This window comes from Saccoglossus kowalevskii, chromosome 5, assembly GCF_978046115.1.
Source record: "Saccoglossus kowalevskii chromosome 5, keSacKowa6.1, whole genome shotgun sequence".
Taxonomy (NCBI): domain Eukaryota; kingdom Metazoa; phylum Hemichordata; class Enteropneusta; family Harrimaniidae; genus Saccoglossus; species Saccoglossus kowalevskii.
This window is the reverse complement of record NC_140645.1, coordinates 35,287,613-35,311,885: the sequence shown is the minus strand read 5'-3', so window position 1 is coordinate 35,311,885 and position 24,273 is coordinate 35,287,613. Positions and strand designations below refer to the sequence as shown.

Here is a 24,273-nt window from a genome sequence, read left to right as displayed (position 1 = left end):
GGCGTAGTAGTGGTGGTGTAGTGGCATGGCATACTAGTGGTGGCGTAGTGGCGTACTAGTGGTTGCGTAGTAGTGTGGTGAGATGTCATACCATGCCGTACCTTCTTTATTTGTGAAGCCTAGTGAAGTGCGAATGTTCTGAAAAAAATGCACAAAAAACGGTATGTTCATTGCCCAAGATTTGTTCAATCTACCGGAAACTGATAGTGTTGTGATTGTTGAAAATCAAAATCATCTAGTTTGGGACAATTTCGGATACAACATTCAACCTCTTACCTAAACACATGTCTCCCCTATAAGACCAATTACCTTCGGCCTCTCATCCAATCATACATCTCAACTATGTGCCCAATCCCATATGACTAGATGCAAAATAGTAATCTTAGCACATCTTAATTGACCAGTGATAACGATATCTTCCCGCCTAAACTCAGAATATAGTATATAATATAGTGTATATTATATACATATATTCAGAATTCAGTACATAAGTAGATCATTATCATGACTGTATTATTGTTTCAATAAATCTGTTACACTGTCAATACGCTGTTGTGTTTTCTGTATCCTGTCATCACCCATAGAATATTATTCCACATTAGTGATGAAGAGGGACACCAGGCGAGGATATTTTTTGAATTCAAGAAAGGGTTTAAAAGCTATTTTAATTTTAGCCTAGTGACAATACACAGATATTGCCATCATAACTATGTTTTGTCAGAGATGCCATACAATATTTCAATATAATAAAATATATTTTAGTGATATTATATGTAAATAGTTGTCAAAATGTTAGTACAGTAAAAATAACATATATTATAGGAAAGTTTACTGAGACACTTTTCATTTTGAAAATCGAATGCAACTATGCAATTAAAAATAGGATTTCTTCTATATCCATTTCTTATTTTGTTTCTTTCGATATAGAAAACCAGCGTATCCACAGCATAAACATTTCAATGTGTATTCTTCATAAAGAGAACAAAGGTTACGTACGCTCAAAATGTGTCAACAACGTGCACCTTATTCATAAGTTGTTAGAGTGGTATAAAAGTTGACATGTGACATTATACCAACCATCAATAACATTGTTTGACGAACAATAAACCAGTTATGGGACGTTTTATCGAATTAAGATTAATATAACTTCACATATGTGTACTGCGTTTGTAATTGTTTTTTCCTATTTTTATTTCAGCTTCGGACGAAACATACTTTATAGGTAAGATAATTTCATTCTGTTCTAGCAATCATAATATTTCTCATTTATAACACAATTGTAAACTGGAAATAGTCCTCATATAGTTTTCCATAAAATATTATTTTTAATTTTATAATACTAATAGAATGTTCATTATGTGTTCATCTCATGCTCATATATGTCATATACTAAATAAACTTCCATATTCGTGTCTAAATTGAATATACTAATATTATCTTTATTTATGCAAGAGAGGTGCAGTTCTTTTTAAATGCATTAAATACATTACAGACTTAGGTGATACAAATTCTTTTGAATAGCGTATTTTTGACATGTAGTATAACATCAGGATTTATAGAAATTATTGATAATACCAATAGGTCATTATAGTGATATACATGTATGAAAAAACATTAACATTAACCAGTATGCTCTCAACAATAATAATTAGAAATGATCTACTTATTTCTTAATAGAGGGGATTTCCACTGAAACATTTAGAAGATTACACAAATAAATAATTGTCACATAAAATTGTCTAATACTTATTTTAAATAATTTTATTTGTGTTCAGAATATTCGCAATAAACCATCAAATGGTAATCGTAAGCTGCTTACTTCATACATGAAAGTGAGCATGTTATATTAGGAAGCTATGCAAAGTAGTGATATCTGATGTTAACATAACATGGAAATGCATTACACCCCGATATGTCAATACAACCCCCTATAAACTGTAAATTTGCAACATCTGATAGTTTCCAAATCTTGAGACTTTTCTGGAGAACATTGTTCCACAAATAAACGTCTTGTTCTATATTAGAAATATCGACACTCCCAATATAGGGGTTTGATCAAAATTATTTGTTTTTAATTTGTGCAGAATTGTATCTATACGTTGAGAGAGCGCCAGTTTCAAATCCCAGAGCTAACAATATATTGACGCAGAGCATTTTTAAATAATACAGTCTAAACACGAAATATTTCGATTTTTAAATTCAAAAGTGTGTCATGCATTTGTACAAGCTGTTCATATGCGACAAAATGATATATACAATGTAATTCACGTGGTCAGCTGTGCTGATAGTTTAATAACCGAAGTCACTCCCAGATGAGAATAGGCAACCCAAACCCTTCAAATCCGGTATTACAAATAGTTATATCCAATGATCCAGTACAATTATTGCTCAGAAGACGAAGTGTTTGGTTTGATTGTGTGTACATTAGTCCTTTAGAATTAGCAAATATTTCAAATTTTTTATCGACGGCCGAAATTTTACCTTTTCACATCACAAAGACGTCTTAAGGCCAGAGAGCGCGACACAGTCTTTAACATTTGTACATTTGCTGGAGTGTTTTACTTGATATTTAGTTTCATTATTTGTAATAATAATCAAGTGAATTGACGCCTTAGTTGTAGCGATTACAATTTTCAGTAATAAAATGCCCCATACCAGTAGCACCTCTTGACGAATACATGGAAGTTAGACCCGAAAGTCGCGAATTAAAGCGAACTGAAATAAACATGTTATGTGCCAAATATGAAACGTTATTATTTAGTTAGTTTTCATACATGATACATTATCTGAAGATTAAGATATTTTATATGACCATAAATTAAATTGACCTTCTCTAAAATGATCACCAAGATTAAAATTCATCCTTGCATAGTATATCTAATCACATATCCCCAACATTTGTTGTATAAAGCAATTTCTCAAACAAATCGTTCCATCACACTCTTGTAATATATATCCTTCTCCAATTTGAAAATATGCGTGTAATTGTGAAAAATAATTTTACCCGAACAACTTCAGTAACTTGGCAACGCAGGGGATAAATCATGTCAAACACATATAAATAATTTATCATCACATCAACCATATTGAAAGTGTATTGTTAATTTCTTATTTATTTCTCAGTTTTTATCTCTGCCATAATTCTAGTCTATTTGGATATTCCTACAACCGTATTCTATGTACACATTTTATAAAACAGAATTCCAGACGTCAGTACACACTTATGTATCACGTTTCAGAAATTACCAATGGTATTTCACAATCTTTGTGAAAATTTCAATTAGTACCGCTGCTCATAAAGACATTACGCAAAAATCTCACTAGAGTACTTGTTCAGTTTGTCCTTATCTGTAATATGTGATTCGCGGTGACATGTGTTCGTTTTTTCACTTATAATTATAAATTATACGAATAACTATAAGAATTGCCGAAAAGCACCATCATGGCATTTAGTGCAATCAAAGAATAAGGGCTTTTACCAAATACAAACGTGTTAATTGAGCGTTTAGGCACTGCTTTGTATTCTGTGAGAAAATACCCATTATGTTTTAGACCTTTAAGGAAACAATGATGGCAATTTTGTAGCTTCGAGCTAACATGCTTTCATGGAACGAAAAACATATTTAAATCATATTCATATATTTATAAACATGTGATAAGCCACACACCAAATACATCAACCATTCATATAAGCATATTACTATTTAATGTCTCAAATAATATCGCTTTTACTTAATTTGGAATCTTGAGATTTGTTCTTTTGGATTATTATTATTTTGATATTTGTAAACTCGTAAATGTAGAAGAACTAACATACAATGATGCCAGAAGTGTTGAATTCATGAGTAGTTCTAATTACCATTTTTGACATATTGATATAAGACGTTCTGTTGTGGATAAACATTCTGGCATCAACTTTCACAACCAAATTATGCTTTTGTTAATTATATACAGCTTTGCAAAGCGTTAGAGTAAAATGTATTGTTAAACTTTTTATAGTAATTTTCAGTAAATTGGGGGTAGAGCTCCGAAATGGCAGTAAAGATTCTCTACATAAAACATGCAAAATCACCTGAGTGCCCACGAACCTGCATCTACTCCTTAACTATAGAATGCTATTGGAGTGACATAATCTAACTTTCTCTGATACACGAACATATAAAGTTGAAGTTAAGAATAATTAATCTTTGTTTTATTATTCAATCTCACCGTCCGACAACAAATCATATAATTAACTGTATAGTATATAATTTAAATCAACGTCTTTCCATCTTAATTGTGAATGTGGAGAAAATATTCACCTCATAAATAATATTTTTCGTAAATAATGATGAATTGAGTTCTGTATCAATTTACTCATACAATCTTTCTATATTCTTGTCATGTTAAAACACAGAACGTAAATTGAGACAAAACACGCGCCCAATTATACATTTCTCAGCATTATCAATTGCACCATGTCATGTTGAAGTTAAGAAGAAAAAAACATATGATCAACTTCATATGAACATTTTTGCTCTTTATTTAATCCCATATGAAGCGTGTGGGTTTTGGCCATTCTCTGCAAGTTTTGAATGTCAATTATCAGCCATCTCAAGAGCTAAATCACTAGACTAAACAATGTCAATAGAGTGTTACAAATGCATTTAGTAGTGGCAAATCGAATTCTGCATATATATGTTACTAACGCATGTTTTTTGTTCATTTACTGTACCTTTTTAGACTCACCAAGTCTCAAAACCTAATATGACATGCAATAACGTAAATAAGCGAGTTGTATTTTCGTCGTAAAGGCGTGTTGGTTGTTCACTCTCTAGACTACCACAATAATATTTGCTGTTTTACTTAACAAAGGAACTCTTCACTAAGCTCAAAGGAAAGTTCATTGGCTTAAAGTAGGACTCAAATTGTGTACGATTGTTGTAAGCCGAAATTTTGATATGTTAGAATATAACAGTTTTTAAAAACACAAACACTTTTATGCCAGTTTTCATATTCCTTATAGTTAGGAATCAATGCTGATGATTTTTAATCAAGGTAGACCTCAGGATTCAGTATGACCATGTCCACTATACGTTTTGTTACTATGTTATGTATTGAATTACTATGCTAATCTAACTATCAATTTTGTAATTTTATAAACTCAACGGTGTGGTATTGTAGTTTGAATCAACACACCAAATATACTCGACATTATATTCAAGCATCTTTCTAAAAAAAATTACCTTTATTTTACATGTTGTACATGAAGAAGAAGACATTGAAGATGAAGGTATGAAGTATTTAATGTTGCTGGAGCGATATCACGTGTTCCATGCGTGATTACTTCGCATTTATAAGGTTATAAATGAAAAATTATGTGTGTATCCAGAAATGTATCTTATATTCAAGAACGCCAAGTTAATACATATATTTAGTTTATTTAATTTATGAAATACCTCGGCAACCAAGTGCATAGTCACAAGTAGATATCGGGAAACAATATAAGCACTTTTGGATTCTGCATACAAAAAATTCAGCCAATCACAACGCATACATTTTAACCAACCAGATTCCCTCTTTATTGACCTATCACAAACATGTAATATATCTCCTTTCAGCCAAAATTCAAGAACGCGACATTTCCTATAAATTGAGAAATTGTCCTTGTACTCGTCGGATGCTGTTTTATGTTTGTATAATAAGCCTAGTTACTACCCCAAGCCACGGTTATCTGGCCCCCGTTTTTTCTATTCACCCGAATCTCTTCTATACAATTCTACACAGTAAAAATTAGGTCATGGTTACTATAATTAAATTAATTAAATTGTACTCTCGCATTTGTTCATGCTAAAGCACATAAGGTAGATAGAGACAAAATCACTCGTCCAATAATATCTTTCTTAGCATTATCCTATATTTCTATAACAATAATATTCATCGTACCATATTATGTTGACTTAGAGTAGAATTTGTGAACGTCGTATTATGAAGAAATTTGTACCAAACCCCAGTTTGTAAGAAAAGACATTAGTAGGAAAAAAACACAAGATCAACTTGTATGAAATTTTCTCTTTTTAATCCCCAGTGAAACGTTTTTTCCATTCTGTGCACGTTTTGAACATCTGTTATCAGGCAGCTCAATATCTAAATCAATAGAATAGAAAAGCCAATGTCAAAACAGTAGTGTTAAAAATGGATTACGTAGTGGCACATCAAATTATGCACATTGGGTATTCTCTAATGCACTTTTGGTTTATTTAGTGTACTGTTTTGGACTCTAAACCTAATACTACATATAATAATGTATATAATAATGTCTTTTTGGATGTTCACTTTTTGGACTCCCTCCAAAATATTTGCTGTTGTACATAACAAAGGAACTTAACACTAAACTGAAAGGAAAGTGTATTGGTCTAAAGTAGGATTTAGGTCGTGTTATAATCCAAATCCCCCTTTGAAAGAGGTGTAAGCAGAAATGGTCATATCTTAGAATATAACTTTGTAAAAACACAAACACATGTAACAACACATTTTTGCAGATTTTCATATCCTTTACAGTATATAGTATTAGAACACATTCTTAGAAGAATTTAATTCGACGCTATTTTAGTCGTGTCTCAAGTTCAGTAGCAATATGGTCATGACCACTACACGTCTTGTTACTTTGTCATGCATTGAATTACTATGCTAATCTAAATATCAATTTTGTAATTTGATAAACTCAAGGGTGTGTTTTAGTAGCTTGAATCAACACACCAAATAAACTCGACATTATATTCAAGCATCTTTCTAAAAAAAATTACCTTTATTTTACATGTTGTACATGAAGCAGAAGACAGTGAAGATGAAGGTATGAAATATTTAATGCTGTGGAAGCGATATCACGTGTTTCATGTGTGATTACTTGGCAGTTATGAGGTTATAAATAAAAATTATAAAGGCATATTAAAGACTCGAATTAACTTATTGTTTCCAATTTACTTATTCGGCGATTATGCTATTGAGATCATGTCAGCGCTTAGTTCATAGTCTCCGATATTTATTTTACATGTTGTACATGAAGAAGAAGACGGTGAAGATGAAGGTATGAAATATTTAATGTTGTGGAAACGATATCACGTGTTTCATGTGTGATTACTTGGCATTTATAAGGTTATAAATAAAAAATTATAAAGGCATATTAAAGACTCGAATTAACTTATTGTTTCCAATTTACTTATTCGGCGATTATGCTAGTGAGTTCATGTCAACGCTTAGTTCATATTCTCCGATATATTACTTAAAGCGGGCCCGTCGTCGCGCTGCGCATGTCCAGAGTTTTTATTTACAAACACCTTTTGTTACCCACAATGCACCTCGCTATTTTTTTTCTAATTCAAAATGGCGGCAAACTACGATTTAGCGATGATTGAGGAAGCACTGCGAACAGTTGAAAACGTTGATGAACCAAGGTCCTGCAAATGCAAAGGTGCGTGTATGCGGAAACACGGACGTGGAGCTTGTCCTTGCAAGACATGGGACGAATTGTGCAACGATGCATGTAGTTGTGGTAAACACCGGCCATGCATGAATAAGGCATCGGTAAGCGAAACTTTATATTTTTTTTCACTCCATGTAAATTTTACATTTGTTTTTGTACATTTTAGGTGGATCATGTATTCATAATCACGTACCTCAAATGAGACAAACATGTAATAGTTATCAGGTATTGTGATTAGCAACTGTACACAAAATATGATAATACAGTCATTGCGGTAAATCACCACCTAGCCAAATACAGTTCTGTAGCTCACGATTCCTGGTCTTCGGGTTCCAAGGGTGGGTGGGTCGCACAGTATTCGGAACACAGTTATCACAGCACACGCAGGGTTATCCACTGCCTAGCATGCGTATAATAATAGCCATTTTAATGATTGTGTGATTTAGTGATTGTATTTGTTATTTAGCATACTGTTTTATATGTTTTGCTTGTACCTTGTGACCATTTCCTTTTTATAAAATAAAAATAAACAAATAAAACAGATGTCAAAATCATTACAAGCAAGAATTTATAACTTAAAAAAGATGCTGCTAATGCAAACCTAACACAGTAGTTGGAATGGCTTGTGTGTTTTGTTTATTGACAGTCATTGGCCTTGTAAATGATAGTCCAGGAAGTTATATAATCAAATGCACATACTATGTGTCTCTTCTTGATATTCCATGACACTGTATTTATCCAATTATATTGATCATGTGAATACTTGTAAGCTTGCTTTGTTTATTTTGGAATTCTATTACATGCTGCTAATATTTTATTGCCTGAATGTCACACTGAGTTAGAGTAGTAGTGTTTATTGACACAACTATGCTCTTGTGGCTAAATAATATGATCTTGTACTCTTTTGTAGTATTTGTTGAGAACATCTTCGGAAAGAAATATTGATTGATAGTGATTGATCCCACCGAAATACTGTACACCCACAAAACAAATTTTACCTCGCCTATTTATCAAAAATAGTTATGGTACCCCCCCCACCAATATTTTGTGTGGGGTACAAAAGGAAGTCTTTCTTTAAATTCATCCTGTAAATTGTTTGTATCATTTTCTTGGATTTTAGTTTCCAGTGCCCCAACATTTTGATTCATAGATTATAACTGATTTGTTTAATATGTTAAATAATCTCAATTTTAGGTCTATATATCTAATACTCTAGAGAGATTATTTTAAATGTGAATTGATTTGTCTGTTTTTGTAGCCAGATGTGACATTACATTTTTGAAACTTGCCATATGATTTTATTACTATTCCAAGATATGTATAAATGTAAATTTAGACTTGTTACATGCCTCAACTGTATGAAGTTTGATGTTCGCCACTATGTTGTTTTATATAAATTTAGATTAAAATTGGACCATTCAGGACTAGTCATGAAAATATATTTTTCTCTTTATTCAACATACCATTATAGTCACCTAATATGACAAACACCCACATCATGTACAATTACCAAGGGCAATAATTTAGACATATACCCTTTGTGTACACCTCTGAAATTTAGTTTATTGGTTTGTGGGGATATTTAGGGTGAAAATAAAATCATAAAATAAAAGTATATACAATATGGATTAGATGATATGCTGAATGTGATTTTTGTTCAACTATGTTTACAGTAGAGATTTTTAATTTATGCTATGAAGCATAATTTACCTACATTTCAATATGTTTTTCCCATGAATATATCATTTATTGCAATAATAACCTTTTCAGTTTATTTTTTACCTAATTCAATATTTTTTGTGGCTGTAAACTAATAAAAATATTATTTCCAACCATTATGTTATCCTTGTTTTTTAGGATTCTACATCTGAAGACTCAGATGGGGCTGAAGATGCAGTAGCAGTGAACACTCGCATCCCTCAGAGAAAACGACGACTAGTGGTGCAGAGACAGGTGCGGCACAGTGAGGAGGATAAACAAAGAGACCACAAAAGAAAAATGCAGGTAAAGATTCTCCACAATTGGTGTCTAATGACCAAATATTATTCCCAATTTGATAGCGCTTAAACATATTTTGTGACCTGGAGACAACAAACCGGAAGCTAGGACATATTTTGAATGTTCCAAACGCACAGAGTTGCAGTGCTGAACATCAATGTTTCCAACTCTCAACGCAAAAATTCCCCTGAAATAAAACTGCCACCTTCTTTCAACTAACTTGTACCAGCCTCTGACAATTTGCACACTATTCTGCCTAAGCAAGAATAACGAGCATGCAAATTATCTTTGGCTATAGCATAATATTTTTATATTTTTTGGGAGTTGAAAAACTGTCATATTACATACACATACCATCTCTATTTCAGTCTGTTTTTTCTGAAAATCTTTTTTAACTAAAAATTCACGTTTCTCAGCTGTCTTAAATAGTTCTTCCAGCTGCCCTTGTTTGTAGCCACCCACACTCACTCCACTATCTTTAAAAAGCTTTTTCAAATATGTCACTGACTTCCGGGTTGCATGTCGACCGGTGTTCATTGACGTTTTATATTTTTATCCTACCCTCGCCTGTTGCTATGTAGGTTACGCATGTGCAAATAGAATTACACCGCGTCTGACAATAATTCAGGAATAGGGATTTGTGCTCATAAATGTTATTCTTTTTTTAAATCGCCCCTTTTCAGAAGTGTATTAAGACCTAAGTGCAGAATTAAAACCACCTATTTCCATTTTGTATGAGCAGTACTTGAATTTGTTATTCAACCCTCCCCCAATACAAAAACTATGTTTACTGTGTGCGTGTTTCAATTACCCATGTCATTTTAGTAAGACTGAAGTCAGTGGTATGATTGTTGTTTACAGTTGCAAATATGAAATTTCTTATTTTTCAGGAATTTGTTAGTGGTCTACCAAGAAAAAGGCTTGAGCATATAACATTAGAGTTGTTCAGACGTCAACCAGGTGCGTGTGCTGACTTGGTCTTACAAGAAGGCTCAGACCCAACCATCAGTAATCCACCTCCAGATCCACAACCTGTTCCCAAGTCTAATGAGACTACCCCACCATGGTGCAAGTGTGGACAATGCATAAATTTGCCAACTCAGATTGAGAACAAATGTTGTGTTGTCAGACAAGGCCAAGAGTGTCTTACTAGTACTTGGTTATTCCAACATTTAGTATTAGATGGTGATGTCCTTGAAGTAACAATGAGAGTTGTGGCTGATGTATATGTTGAGAATCCTCATAGAGACAATGCACGTTTTCGTCACTATGCATATAGGCAATTTATTTCTTGGCAACATGGACGTTTGGGGAAAGGTAACCGTCGTGTTGTACCATCATGCTGTGTTTGGGCAATAAGGCGAAAGTTTCCTAGCCCCAATAATGTATATGTTGGCTTTAAAGAAGGTGCAATACAGGATTGATCATGTCTGGTCTTGATTTATATTATAAATACTATTCAGTTAGTCACATTGAATAATGCACTTTGTAACAACTGTATATATAAATAAGAGAATAAAAGTAATTAGCAGCTAGATTCCAAACAGAATTTATATGATAGTTTAATCTCAATAGCCATACTGTAAACCGCTTTAATTTTGCTTGCTATACATTTTTACGAAAACCTGAAAATCATGTTTAAAACAGTATCATCGTTTAAACCTGACGACGTTCAAAGCTTTGGCAGGCATTTTGAAATTGCAAAACGTTGCACAGATACAAATACCAGTATGAGAGAGTCAATACAAAAATTATGTGGCTTTAAATTCCATGCAACTTTCACAAAATTCAATCGCCGCTGATGTGCCTCAAATAAAAAAAATCATGAAATTTTCTAGCCGCCGAATTGTAACGGTTTACAGTATTCTCTGGTCACATTGGGTTTTAAACTTAGATATTAGCAATAATAGAGTTCCCTTTGATCTATGTGGTCAGATGACTAACATGGCCTTTCAAACTGCCAAATTTGTTCAGCTGCTGTAGTCATACTTCTATGTAGTGTACAATATAGAAAAATAAATAAACTTTTCACATTCAGTCTTCTTGGTTGGCATTCGATGTTATTCATGGTTTTCTTACTACAGCACTTCTGGGGAACCAGAATTGTAATTGCATATTACAGAGTATGACATGGTAGGAGTGTGTACAAATCTTTTGCTGAGCAGTCAATACAGGAGAAGGGACAGAAACATGCACACTGCATACACAATATGCTATTGACCTTTAAAAGGAAAGTCAAGGCTAACAACATAATACTCATGTAAATAAACATGTAAATAAATATTTTCAGTTGGGTTTCCATGACAACTATTTTAGAAGCACCAATACATATATACTACCATGTTCTAAACTTTCAGCCAATTTGAAGTTTTAAATTATAGATGAAATCATTTTCTCAATTTCTGAAAACAGATTCTATGATGTCAGACTTTACCCATAATCCTTTGCTTAAGAATCAAGATGGCTGACTACATAATACTGATGAAAAGTTGAATATCTAGAGAATGAAAAAATTGCATTCTCCTACATTTATAGAGCGTTTTCCTGAAGGGTCATTATGTTGTTTGGCTTGACTTTTCCTTTAACAAGGTTATGATGAATATCATTTGAAAGTGCATTTATTGATAGAAAGTATTTATTATTAAATGCTGGAATCACGAATATTCAGTCTTGACCCACTTTGTCTATTGTGATTATTTATACACACACTTTCTATCATACTAAACTGGTCACCATATTTAACAACTGTTTCTGGCCTTTACGCTGTAGTATGCACGAGCATAGGCAAGCCAAAACAGGTTTTGATTGTATACAGCGCCATCAGTGGCTGTTCCTGGCCCCATGCGTCAAGTAGTCTGTAATAGGGAAAAGGAAACAAATTTTGAGAAAACTTGTCAGCCTGAAACTAGTTGCAGATGGTAAAATTAATGTGAGAAATAAAAGCAAACAAATACAGACTTTTCCTGCACGTTTTATTATAAAGCAGAAAACCCTCCATACATCAATAACACGGTTAATCTTATAAATTATGTTGTTCAAGGTCTATTGGTATTTGTTGATTGTATTATAGGGTCATAAGCAGTGTTTAGTGAACCTATATTTTTATTATGATTTAGCTGTTAGCTTTTAATGTACTAGTGAGGCGCATATGAAATTTGGCCGGTTCCAAAAATATTGCTGCACATGTTACTCAGTACAGCCACAGGAAAAATCGTGCCATGGTTGTACTTAGAAACATGTACAGCAAGATTTGTTTGTACTCAGTCATTGTTAATAAGGACTTCATTAGTACAATATACAACTGACCCATAACAAAAATACACAAAACTTATAAATACAGGGATCAACAAGGGGTTTCCAAGAAAGTGGGAATGTTACGTTTAAAAAACCTGCTCCGGTTTGAAATAAAAATTTCAAGATTTTTACTGAAACTCTGGGTGGTTTCTGGTTTCTTGTATCAAAACCCAAACTTGTTAATGACCCAGGGCTGATTTGCAGCAGAATCCAGTACTAATATTAACAAGTAACCTGTTGAATGCTGTGTGGGTAATATTTTTATATTGATTTTTGTTGCATTTGCAGCAAATAGTTACCAAACAATGAGAAATCTATAGGATTGGATATACCTCTCAGCTGGCTTCACATGCATAGTTCAAGACTGCCTAACCGGTGCTTATACCAGGATTTAGTTGCAGCACTGTGGTCTGTGGTTACAGCTTCATTTTCCGAGTAATCACAAGAAATTGACATTACAATAGAAAATAAAAGACTGGCACTCCCATACAATTAATAGCAAGTGAAATTCCTGGAATTGAAACATAGATTTTGAAGTCACTGGTGTAGGCATTGAATAACTTCAAGTTGGCATAAAGACGAGGTAGTTTATTTAATCAGTGCTGAACTAGAGGTTGAAATTATAATTAAGTTCGTTGTCATATAATTTGTTTATTTAAATTTCTCCTGAATTCAAATAGAATACACTGGTGAAAGGATGTTTTTGAGGTGTGGTTACATTGTGTATGGAGTGGTAGGGTTGGGTGTCATATAATTTTTTCATTTTCAACTCTCATGAAATCACACAGAATTTCACTTAATTTATTTTCGATGAAAAGTTTTCAAGCATACGGTGTGAATCAAATTTTCACTGTGCTGTGTCAAGTCTCAATAGAGTATGAGGGAAATGGCATTTTCACTGGAATTTATTTTAGCGGAAAAATGTTCACAGTGAAAGGAAGTATTCCACATTATTATATATATACTGCAGTTTATTTTGATTCGTCCCTGAAATCAAAATCGGTACTTCCACACCCCATATGCAAATGAGGTCTGAGAGCGAATAAAGTAGTCCGTTCAAGAGTAGCGTTTTTCGAAACATAGCAGAAATAAACAATATTTAGAAGTACGATACTTTACGTTTGGGTACATGAATATATTTGCCAAGTGAAATGAAATTTGAACAACAGTAATGGTACTTCTAAGCAGTAACTTATTTTGACTAAGACTTGCATATCACCCATGCAATGATGTGTTTGGTATTTTCACGGTCAATATGCAAATGAACATGGTATTGGCGATTCGCTCCACTTGGATTGCCCTTAAAATCACTTTAATTTTGTGTATCTGTGTGTGTGTGTGATTTCTAGTGTTTTCACGTATTAATTCTTCTGTGATTTGTTTGGCTTGGCCGATTTCGCTCAAACTTAGCAGGTAGGTCACACCTTCACCCTAGTTATCAGGAAATGTATCTCCTACAAATTTTGGATACAACACCTCAGACATAGCTCATTTTGCTCAGCTTGAGTGTGGGCACAAGGTTACTATTGGTAAAACCTGAAAACAAATTCTGACCACCGTTTCCATGGAAACAGCCAACAACTGAATTTTTTAATACCTTCACGCCAAATGTATCACACCCTACATTTCTATGATTAAAAAGCATGCACGTAGCTCATTCTAATCCGCTTGAGTGTGGGCAACAATTTACTGAGATTTGTTTTGGCTTGGCTAATTTTGTTTATAATTGACAGGCAGGTCGTACCGTCACTAATTAGCAAAACAATCCTGGTCCACAGCTACCATGGCAACAGCCAAAAACTGTTTTTTGAATACTTTCGACCCCAAATTTATTACCTCCCACTAGTCTTGTATTCATGCCTTTTATTTTGGCTACGTTGCACACCGGTAAGAGATCACCGACGCCAACATTGTTACACTGTATCAACGTAATCCCGACGCAACTTTGAACTTTGAATGAACTGTAAATGCTGCCTGCAATCTAGAAAATACTATCGGTTGGAAATAATAAATTTAAGGGATTGTTCAGTTACTCTGGCCTGGGGGGGGGGGGGGTCGGCAGATTCCATTTTGTCAGCAGTAAATCTTAGTTGACCCACCCCTATCAACAACAAAAAGTGGGCGACCCCCTAACATTATATTTTAAAACATGCTGACCCCCCCCCCCCGAAAAACAAAGAAACATTTAACAGTTTTGGCTCTGACATGATTACAAAATGTATGATGTGCATTGAAAATATCGTGGTTTGCCGTATTTTTTAGTGTTTGCATTTAATAGACCAGTCACCTTAGGAGGGGAGGGGAAGCATAAAGCCAAAAAACGACTACAGAAAAGGCTGCAGGAAGTAGGGAAATCTATGCTGCTAAAGATAGTAAATAAAAACAAAGCTGTGGAGTACTCACTTGATAAACGCCCTTATAAGATAGGAAAAGAGGATTTGAATCTAGGCGGTTTGAAAACTAATTTGGATTTAATATATCTTTCATATCTTATAGACCAGGAAAGCTTTACACCTGAAGCACAGTCTGTGCTTATGAAAACAAAGGACACTTTGATTTTTGTATAAATTTGTGTTGGATTTTGGTATTTTACAGAGCAAAATATGCATATTTAAAAGTTAAAAAAACAAAAAAAACTATTTATTTATATACATGAATTCATTTAACTTTTTTGATTTGCTGAACAAAAACTGTCACTGCTCTTTGTACTAATTGCTGTGTTTTTCCGTCTCCAGCTACAATTGGATAAATCCAGTAAATATCTTATACAATGGTGACTTCAGACTTTAAATAAAATAATCTGATATCACATGGACTTGGGATGTGTTCAAAACTTAACTGTATAATTGCATGGGGCTCTGCCGCATTGCATAATCTGTTAGTTATTTGTCAACTTCAACCCCAAAATATTTAGCCTATAACATTTTTTGCATCAACAAATTTATAGGCAATATGGGTAATAGTTATTATTAAGAACACATTTGTACGATTAACTTTTTAATCTATTGTTCTGAAATAAAATTTAAAAAAATATATGCATAAGCGCGTGTGTGAATTGTGGAAAACAGGGTGACCCCCCCCCCCCAATCGCAAAATCAAAATCAGGGTATCCCCCCTACTGATCCACCCCCAGGCCGAAGTAACTGACCAATCCCTAACAACAGCATACGTCCTAGCAATAAAATAAAATGACTTCCAAGGACTGAATGTTTTTTTTCGAACTTTGTATACGGTGCCCGGTTTTAGTTATAAACCGACGTTAACTTCACGTTCATGTCCTACCATGGCAACAGCCGAAAACATATTGCTAGTTTTTTTTTAGTGGAGTGGATCGCCAACCGGCTTGTTTTCATTGGCAAAATCGTTCAGCAACATGTTTGGCATATTAGGTGTACATCACATGGACTACTACGATTGAGAGAACTTCATGTATGTTGAATGAGTTTTATAAACCCCGAAGGGCTCTTGGAAGATCCACCCGCAGTAAAATTAGCGATTGCCATGGAGGCGCAACCATCAACATCAAAATCCCAGGAGGTTTCTGCTGGCGACGTTACCCAGTTCCAAATAAAGATCACCAACGCCAAATAAGCAACATTTTAACCGGTAATCAAGATTAATTCAATCCACGGCTAACAAGCAACATCACAAGTGAAGTCGTAGCGTGAAGCTCAGCACTACTGCTGACAACTGCAGTCATGCTTGCGTGCCTTCACCATTGTATTCAAACGAATCACGTGGTGTGCCGTTCTCTTTCAAACCCGGGATTCGATCAATAGGGGAGTTTCAGTAAATAAACACATTGCAAATCATGCAAATTCAACATTTTCAAACAAGTATACTAAAACAGAAATGCTCAGCGATGCAAAAGAAGGATAGATGTTACTTTTCATTATACACATCTCTGTTGATACAATCCCTCACATATTCTATTCCCAGTTATACCTGCGTAAATGGATTAGCCTCTTTTGATGTTGACATTCAGACTAAAATCACGTGACAGGCTGTTAACATTGGCTGTTGCATACACTTTCGCCGGTCTGGAAAATGTGTTTAGTTAGCTCTCATTCAAGTAACAATGCAGATTTCCCAGTGGGAGTGAAACTATTCGACTCTCCCATTAAAAAATAGGGGTGTTTTGAGCAAAAAAACGAATAACCCTGGAGTGCACACAACACACTGAATTTCGGAACAAATCTTGCATTATTTACAGCAGCAGAATACCACAGAAATATCAGACGAAACATGGAAACACTATATATATATATTTCGGCCTGAACCCTCTCTATTGCAATTCCAGGAATTACCCCCCATATGTGCAACCATTTTCCACCTTGGTACCACCCAAGCCTGAAAACAAAATCTTAATACCACGCTGAAGCGTTTGGTAATAACACTAAAGTAATTAGATTCTGTTAAATACCTGGTTAGATGTAGTACAATCTGATGTAGATGATCTTGAAAATCTACTCAGGTGTTGTGAAACAAGATCTGACAAGCTTGGTGGGTCCAAAAGAGATCATCTCCTGTGGATTTGGCGTGGATCATTTTCAGCAAATGATATTTGCCGAGACATATGCCCTTCAACAGTGGATCTCATCCTGAATATAAGTTCTTGTAGCTCAGTAATATAAGTATATTGTTTTGGAACCAATACAGCTGACGGGTAGAATCTTTTTGACTGTTTTGAATAGTTGATTTTGAACCTAGATACAACAAGCAGCCTGTCGGCTGAGATAGCTCCGCTGTTAGCAATGCACATTTAAATTAAAGAACAGAAGATATCATTAGAAAATGAACAATATGTATAGTACATTGTATCAAAGCAACGGACCTTGCTGTTTTCAACAAGAATTCAAAAATATCACTTTTCATTCACCAAAAATGACAAAAATAATCATCAAAATTAAGTAATTGAAGATATCACCTCGAAATTAACAAGGTCCACATGTAATACCTATATATGTAATATAAAAGCAATCAGACTTGTCGAAAATATCACTTTTTACCAAAAATGACAAAAATATTCACCAAAATTAAAGATATCATTACAAAATGAACAAATCTGAGAGAGGTTCACATGTAGTACCTATGTATGTAATATCAAAGCAATTGGACTTGAGGTTTTCAACAAGAAGTTGAAAATATCACTTTTTACCAAAAATTACCAAAATATTCATCAAAATTAGAGAATTAAAGATATCATTACAAAATGAACAAATCTGAGACAGGTCCACTTGTAGTACCTATGTATGTAATATCAAAGCAATTGGACTTGCGGTTTTTAACAAGAAGTTGAAAATATCACTTTTTACCAAAAATGACAAAAATATTCACCAAAATTAGAGAACTAAAGATATCATTACAAAATGAACAAATCTAAGAGAGGTCTACCCAAGGTACATATACACCAAGTATCAAAGCATTCAGGCTTGTAGTTTTCAAGTCGAAAAAGTAAAACATTGAGACGGACGACGGACGGCGACGGACAATCACTCATATGATAAGCTCCGCTCGACAAAGTCGACAGCGAAGCTAAAAAACATGTCCAGTCATACAAAGTATGGAAGCAAGAAATAACAACAGTTTTCTAAAGTAAAACTTTGCTGCCATTCCCAAATTCCACCCATGACCACTTTGACCAAAAATTAATAGTAGTTTCGATTTGTATAAGTAGCGTCACCAACATAAAAATGGGATACCAAAAAACGTTATCATTCAACCCATCTATCCAAAATATCCTGGACACGCTATTGAATTACAAAGTTTAGTAAAGAAAGTATTTTTTACACATGAAAAATTTATCAGATTCTGATCAATGAATGAGATCTGCTTTTTGTTCAGTGGAAATCAATTCATTAATACAAGATCAAATTTTGTCACTGGCAGTGTTTTGTTACGTACTTTGGTTGTCCATCTTCACTAACAGCTTGTTCACGTCCAGCATGCATGTTAAAGTCTATGGCAGCGAGCTGGGTCCTAGCTTTATATCCAACAAATCTGAAAGAACCATACATGGAACATTTATTATTAGATTTTATTGAGAGTAGCTTGATAAGTCACAAGTTTTTCTACTACAAAGTTGCATATGATATTATACTTTCGTGTACGAGTGTCGTTTGGGAGCATACATCAACATGTGGCTATGAAAAGATTCCAAGAAACCAGTATGTCTGATGATGTAAACCAAAAAATACATATTTTAATTAATCATATAAAATAGCAGAAATGAAAATGTGTAACAAGTTCATGTACACTATGTTTAAAATCCTGCGCTGAAAGATAGTCATAAAATACAATGATATTGTCCACCTGAAGTTAGTGTAGTACCCAAGATTTTTCAACAGGCGCTTATGCTCTCCAATATTTCTAAGGGCCAAATGAGCAGGTGATCCTTTTTCGAGCCAAGGCCTACACTGGTTTTCTACAGACAGGAGTTCATGAACACATCCACCATATGTACCATCAACATTCAATAACCACTCATGTTCATTAACCACATGATGCAGAATGCCAAACCAAATTGCCTGCAAAAGATCAACATGATATTTGTACCCATGTAATTATAATTATTATAAGCATACTGCATCTAAAATTTCAAATAAATTACTCCTGGGTCTAAATTCTCTAGTATATTAGAAGAATAAACAACACTCTAGTGGTCAACTAAAACACATAAACTAAATATAACATATACCTTCATTTTCCTCTCATCTAACTGCAGTTGCCCACACAAGTAGTTCTCTACAATTCTTTGATTTTGATGCCTGAAAACAAAATGCTAATTTGTTGATCATGCTTATCACTGTCTCCTGCTATTGATACAAGCAAGCAGTAACTAGTCTACATTTTCGCCAAGTTCTTTTTAATGATGAAGTGCGCAGACTGTGGTGCAACACGAAGTATTCGTTTATGCCAAGGAGACTTGCATTTGTGCCGATCATGTGAATCTAAACATTTCCCTCGTCTCGAGAAGTCAGGCAAAGGTGAAGACAAAGGCAAGATGGCGGACAACAGTGATGAGTTACCACATACCAGCATAGAAGACAGACTTGATTCATTATGCAAAAAGGTAGACAAATTATCAAGTATGCAAACTACACTGTGTGAAGTACAAAAGTCCGTGAACTTCATGAACTCTTTCTTCGAAGAATTTAAAAAAGAGATGAATGCATTACGCAATGAAAACAAATCACTGCGAGAACAACTTATCACAACAGAGCGTAAGCTGAACGGGGCTCAGAATGAAATTGAATCCCTGCAACAGTACACCAGACGCAACAACCTAATAATCCAGGGAATACCTGAAAAAAAAGATGAAATCACTGACGACATAGTCGTCCAAGTAGCCGAAGCCGTAGGAGTGCATGTTTCTGAACATGACATCGACATCAGCCATCGACTTCCACGTAATCGCGAGCAAGCAACATAAAATATAATCGTTCGTTTCACACGTCGAACAGTTCGCAATCAAATGTACAAGAACAAGAAAAATGATCTAGGAATCGCGGGACTACGAGACACAAACAACAAAATATACATAAATGAACAACTAACTGAAAAGGGCAAGAAACTTTTTCACGAAGCCAACATTAAAAGGAAAGCAGCCAAATGGAAGTATCTATGGACTGATAATGGAAAGATATTAGCGCGAAAAGAGTCGGGATCGCGCGCTGTGAAAATCTCGTCCTTGCAAGATGTCCAACGTATAAATTAACCTACTAAGGTAACTTCAGTCATAATGCCTTTGTCCGCTAATGAATACAAATTACTCCAAATGTAATTATACTTGCAACTCCTATTCTCCCGAAAATTTCAATTCATTAAAATTTCAAAATACCTGCTCTTTTCTACATCTCAACATTCGATCCCTCTCAAAACATTACGATGATTTTGTTACATTTCTCAATATATTAAATAACAATTTCCTTTTTTTAGCACTTAGTGAAACATGGTTAAATTCACATTCAAACCCTGTCCTTTTTAACTTGCCAAATTATAATTTAATCACTTGCAATAGAGAAAGTTCCCAGGGTGGGGGTGTATCTTTATACATTCACAGCTCTCTGTCATTCAATCACATTAATAATATTCAAATTAAACATTGTGAATCGATCTTTGTGGAATCCATTGTCAATAACAATAGACTCGTCATGGGTGTTAACTACCGAAAACCTAACACCTCTTATCATGCATACATTGACAGTTTAGAAGCATGCCTATCCCAGGTGTCAGCTAGTGGTAAAAAGTGTATCATCCTCGGTGACGTCAACCTTGACACGGCACATAATACCACACCTGTTTCTAACTATCTCACCCTACTCAATGCTTATAATTTCTCCCAGATAATCGACACTGCGACTCGCGTTTTTCAACAATCCAGCACAACAATAGACCATTTAGTAACAAATATCACTGATCACTTTATTGAAAGTGGCACGATCCTAACGGAAATTAGTGATCATTATCCAATTGTTGGTATCCTTAAAAATTTAAAATATGTTTTCAGTCAAAAAAACGATATTTACAAATACGACTTCCAAAACTTAAATTCAGAAGCCTTCGTTGCCGATTTAAGCACTACTTCATGCCGATCTGTTTATGACTGCTCTGATCCGAATACTACCTATGCCGAATTTTATGTCAAATTTAATAATGTTTCTATAAAGCATCTTAAACGGAAAAAAGTTCGGGAAAAAAATTCTCTAAAAAACCTTGGCTAACTAGAGGACTATTGAAGTCAATCAGCACAAAACACAAATTATTTATTAAAATGAAAAATAACCCTAAAGATCTCCAAAATGCACACGAATATAAACAATATAGAAACGTCTTGACTAAGTTGCTAAAGTCGGCTAAAAAGTCTTATTACTCAAATAAATGTGTTGTTACCCGCGGGAACACAAATAAAACATGGCAGGTTATAAATGAGGTTCTAAATAAAACAAAAACAAAGTCAGCCCCGCATGAATTAAATTCATCCAACGACAAACTCTTAACGAAAAGTTCTGATATCGGTGAAGAATTTAATAAATATTTCACAAATATTGGCCCGAGCCTTGCCGCTAGTGTAACGAACACGTGTGACTTTCGACAATATCTAACCGGGAGTCAAATTAACTCGTTATTTTTCCACCCAGTAAGTGAGTCCGAAGTTTTCAATCAAATCAAATCCCTTAATCCCAATAAATCAGCAGGACATGACGAAATACACCCTAAAACATTAATTCATTCAGCTAAAATTATTGCCCGACCCATTGCTCACATTATCAATTGTTCGTTAAGCCAAGGTGTTTTTCCTGATGACTTAAAAATTGCTAAGATTACACCCATTTACAAAAAAGGTACCCCAACAGAGGCCAGTAACTATCGCCCTATTTCAATCCTACCAATCCTTAGCAAAATATTTGAATCTATTGTGAATAAACAATTTATAAGTTTCCTTGAAAAAAATCACATACTATCAAACACGCAATTTGGTTTTCGCCAAAAACATAAGACTAAACTCGCCCTAGCTGACCTGGTCACCAACATCGCAGATAACATGGACACTGGCTGCATTACTTTCGGAATTTTTATCGACCTGAAAAAAGCATTTGATACAATTAATCACAAAATCTTATTCCACAAACTTGAACATTATGGTATCAGAGGTCTTCCGTTACAATGGTTTGAAAACTACCTTTCCAACCGACAACAATCAGTCAATATTGATAACACACTATCTTCTTTCAAATAAATAAAGTGTGGTGTTCCACAAGGATCGATTTTAGGCCCTATTTTATTTCTAGTTTATATCAATGATATTACAAATTCCAGCGATGTTTTCGATTTTTGTCTTTTTGCAGACGACACAACTCTGTTTAAATCTGTCAAAGACAACACAATCTATTTCTCTGACATTAATGACGAATTCCAGAAAGTCTGTGAATGGTGTAATGCTAACCAACTAACTATTAACACACAAAAAACAAACTACATGATTATAAAGTCACCACAAAGAACAGTTACTACAGATGGCAGTTTAATCATTAATGGGTCGTTCGTTCCACAAAGTATTTGGGCGTGACAATTGACTGTAATTTAACGTGGAAACCTCATATAGATTTTCTAACTAAATTAATCTCCAGAAAAGTGGGTATTATCTCACAGATTCGGCATTATGTCCCAAGATCAATTCTTCTTCTTCTGTATAATTCTTTAATACTTCCCCATATTTCTTACTGTTTAGAGATTTGGGGAAACACATACTCGTCTTTCCTTGAACCAATCTCGCGCCTCCAGAAAAAAGTCGTACGTCTCATCACATTCTCCGACATGCATGCTCACACTGCCCCCTTGTTTAAAAAACTTGGAATATTAGATGTTTACAAGTTATGTAAACTTCAAACATGTCTATTTGTGTTTGATCTAAAAAATTGTCGTTTTGCACATACAATAAATCATTATCTGGACCCAATACCCCACAATTATGCAACACGTTTAGCAATGGCTGATAGTTTTTATATCCCCAAAATGAATCTAACGTTATGCCAAAAAACAATTAAATTTACTGCAACACGCCATTGGAATTCCCTTCCTATATGTATATGTGTGTGTATGTATATGCATATATATATATATTTTTGTTTATTGTTACTATTCTAACTTTGTATGATTACGTTGTTCTCCAAGTAATTGATAAAAATGCTTCAATCAGTTTATTTTCTTTCATCTCTTCTGTTAATTTAAGATTTTGAATCTATTCAATTATTTAAATGTACAACTATGTACCTGTATATGACTTATTAATATTATTATTTATTGTTTATTTTGTTCATTCTTTATTAGGGTCATGGACTAGACTAGTCCATGACTATAAACAACTATAAACACTATAAACAATTTATAAAAAATATCTAAAAATATATATATATCTAAAATTCAAATTATAGACTTATTTACATAATTTTATTTACTCATCTGTTTATATATCACATTTATTTGAATATTATTATATGTATATAGTGAAATAAACTTCATTCATTCATTCATTCATTCATCAGATGGAAATAATTACATGAAAACGGAAAAATAGAAAAGCTTAGAAGTTGGCTGGTGGGGATTAAGTCAATGAAAAACTATACACATGAAACATGTTGTGTACAGGGCCATTGCAAAATATAGCAATATTATGTGATATCATTTGTGTACTTCATCAACATTTGTAACCCACCTCTAGAACCTTTTTAATGATATTTTGTCCACCATGCCACAGGTCCCATGAATGTTTTATATCTGTGTACTTATCACAGTTGCCTGAAAAGAAGAAGACCATAAGCATAATGATTGGTAGATCATTTAACTTGCAAATTGGTATGATTCATGATTTCTTGATTCACCTCCACATTGCTCACATAACTGCAACATTATCAAAATTGTTAAAGCTGATTGCCATAAAAAAGGATGTTCACTGAACACAAGAAGTTCACATGACTAAAGCAAGTCCTTTCGCAATGTGTTCCAGTTTGCTTGGATGG

General features: G+C 34.1%; 1 protein-coding gene, 2 long non-coding RNA genes and 1 pseudogene across 4 annotated transcripts; 2 read left to right on the top strand and 2 right to left on the bottom strand.

Moving 5' to 3' along the window:
- LOC144354804 (uncharacterized) lies at positions 1-24,034 on the bottom strand (annotated as a pseudogene). Its single transcript, XR_014929578.1, has 7 exons — positions 23,970-24,034; positions 19,452-19,521; positions 19,067-19,281; positions 18,859-18,927; positions 18,659-18,754; positions 17,178-17,460; positions 1-138 (listed from the first exon to the last, which is right to left on the bottom strand). The product of XR_014929578.1 is annotated as an uncharacterized LOC144354804 (transcript).
- Positions 7,466-9,461, top strand: LOC144354712 (uncharacterized). The gene is made up of 2 exons (XR_013421014.2): positions 7,466-7,563; positions 9,320-9,461. It is a non-coding gene; the product is annotated as an uncharacterized LOC144354712 (long non-coding RNA).
- Positions 10,330-10,884, top strand: LOC144355622 (P2X purinoceptor 7-like). The gene has a single exon (XM_078010697.2). The coding sequence runs from the start codon at positions 10,330-10,332 to the stop codon at positions 10,882-10,884; it is 555 nt and encodes a 184-aa protein (XP_077866823.2).
- On the bottom strand, positions 12,080-13,699 carry LOC146746100 (uncharacterized). Its single transcript, XR_014929579.1, has 2 exons — positions 13,087-13,699; positions 12,080-12,315 (listed from the first exon to the last, which is right to left on the bottom strand). It is a non-coding gene; the product is annotated as an uncharacterized LOC146746100 (long non-coding RNA).
- Positions 24,035-24,273: the final 239 nt, after the last annotated feature.

Bases quoted from the DNA above. Each gene is read 5' to 3' on its own strand.
- LOC144355622 (XM_078010697.2), top strand. From the start codon at position 10,330: ATGAAATTTCTTATTTTTCAGGAATTTGTTAGTGGTCTACCAAGAAAA.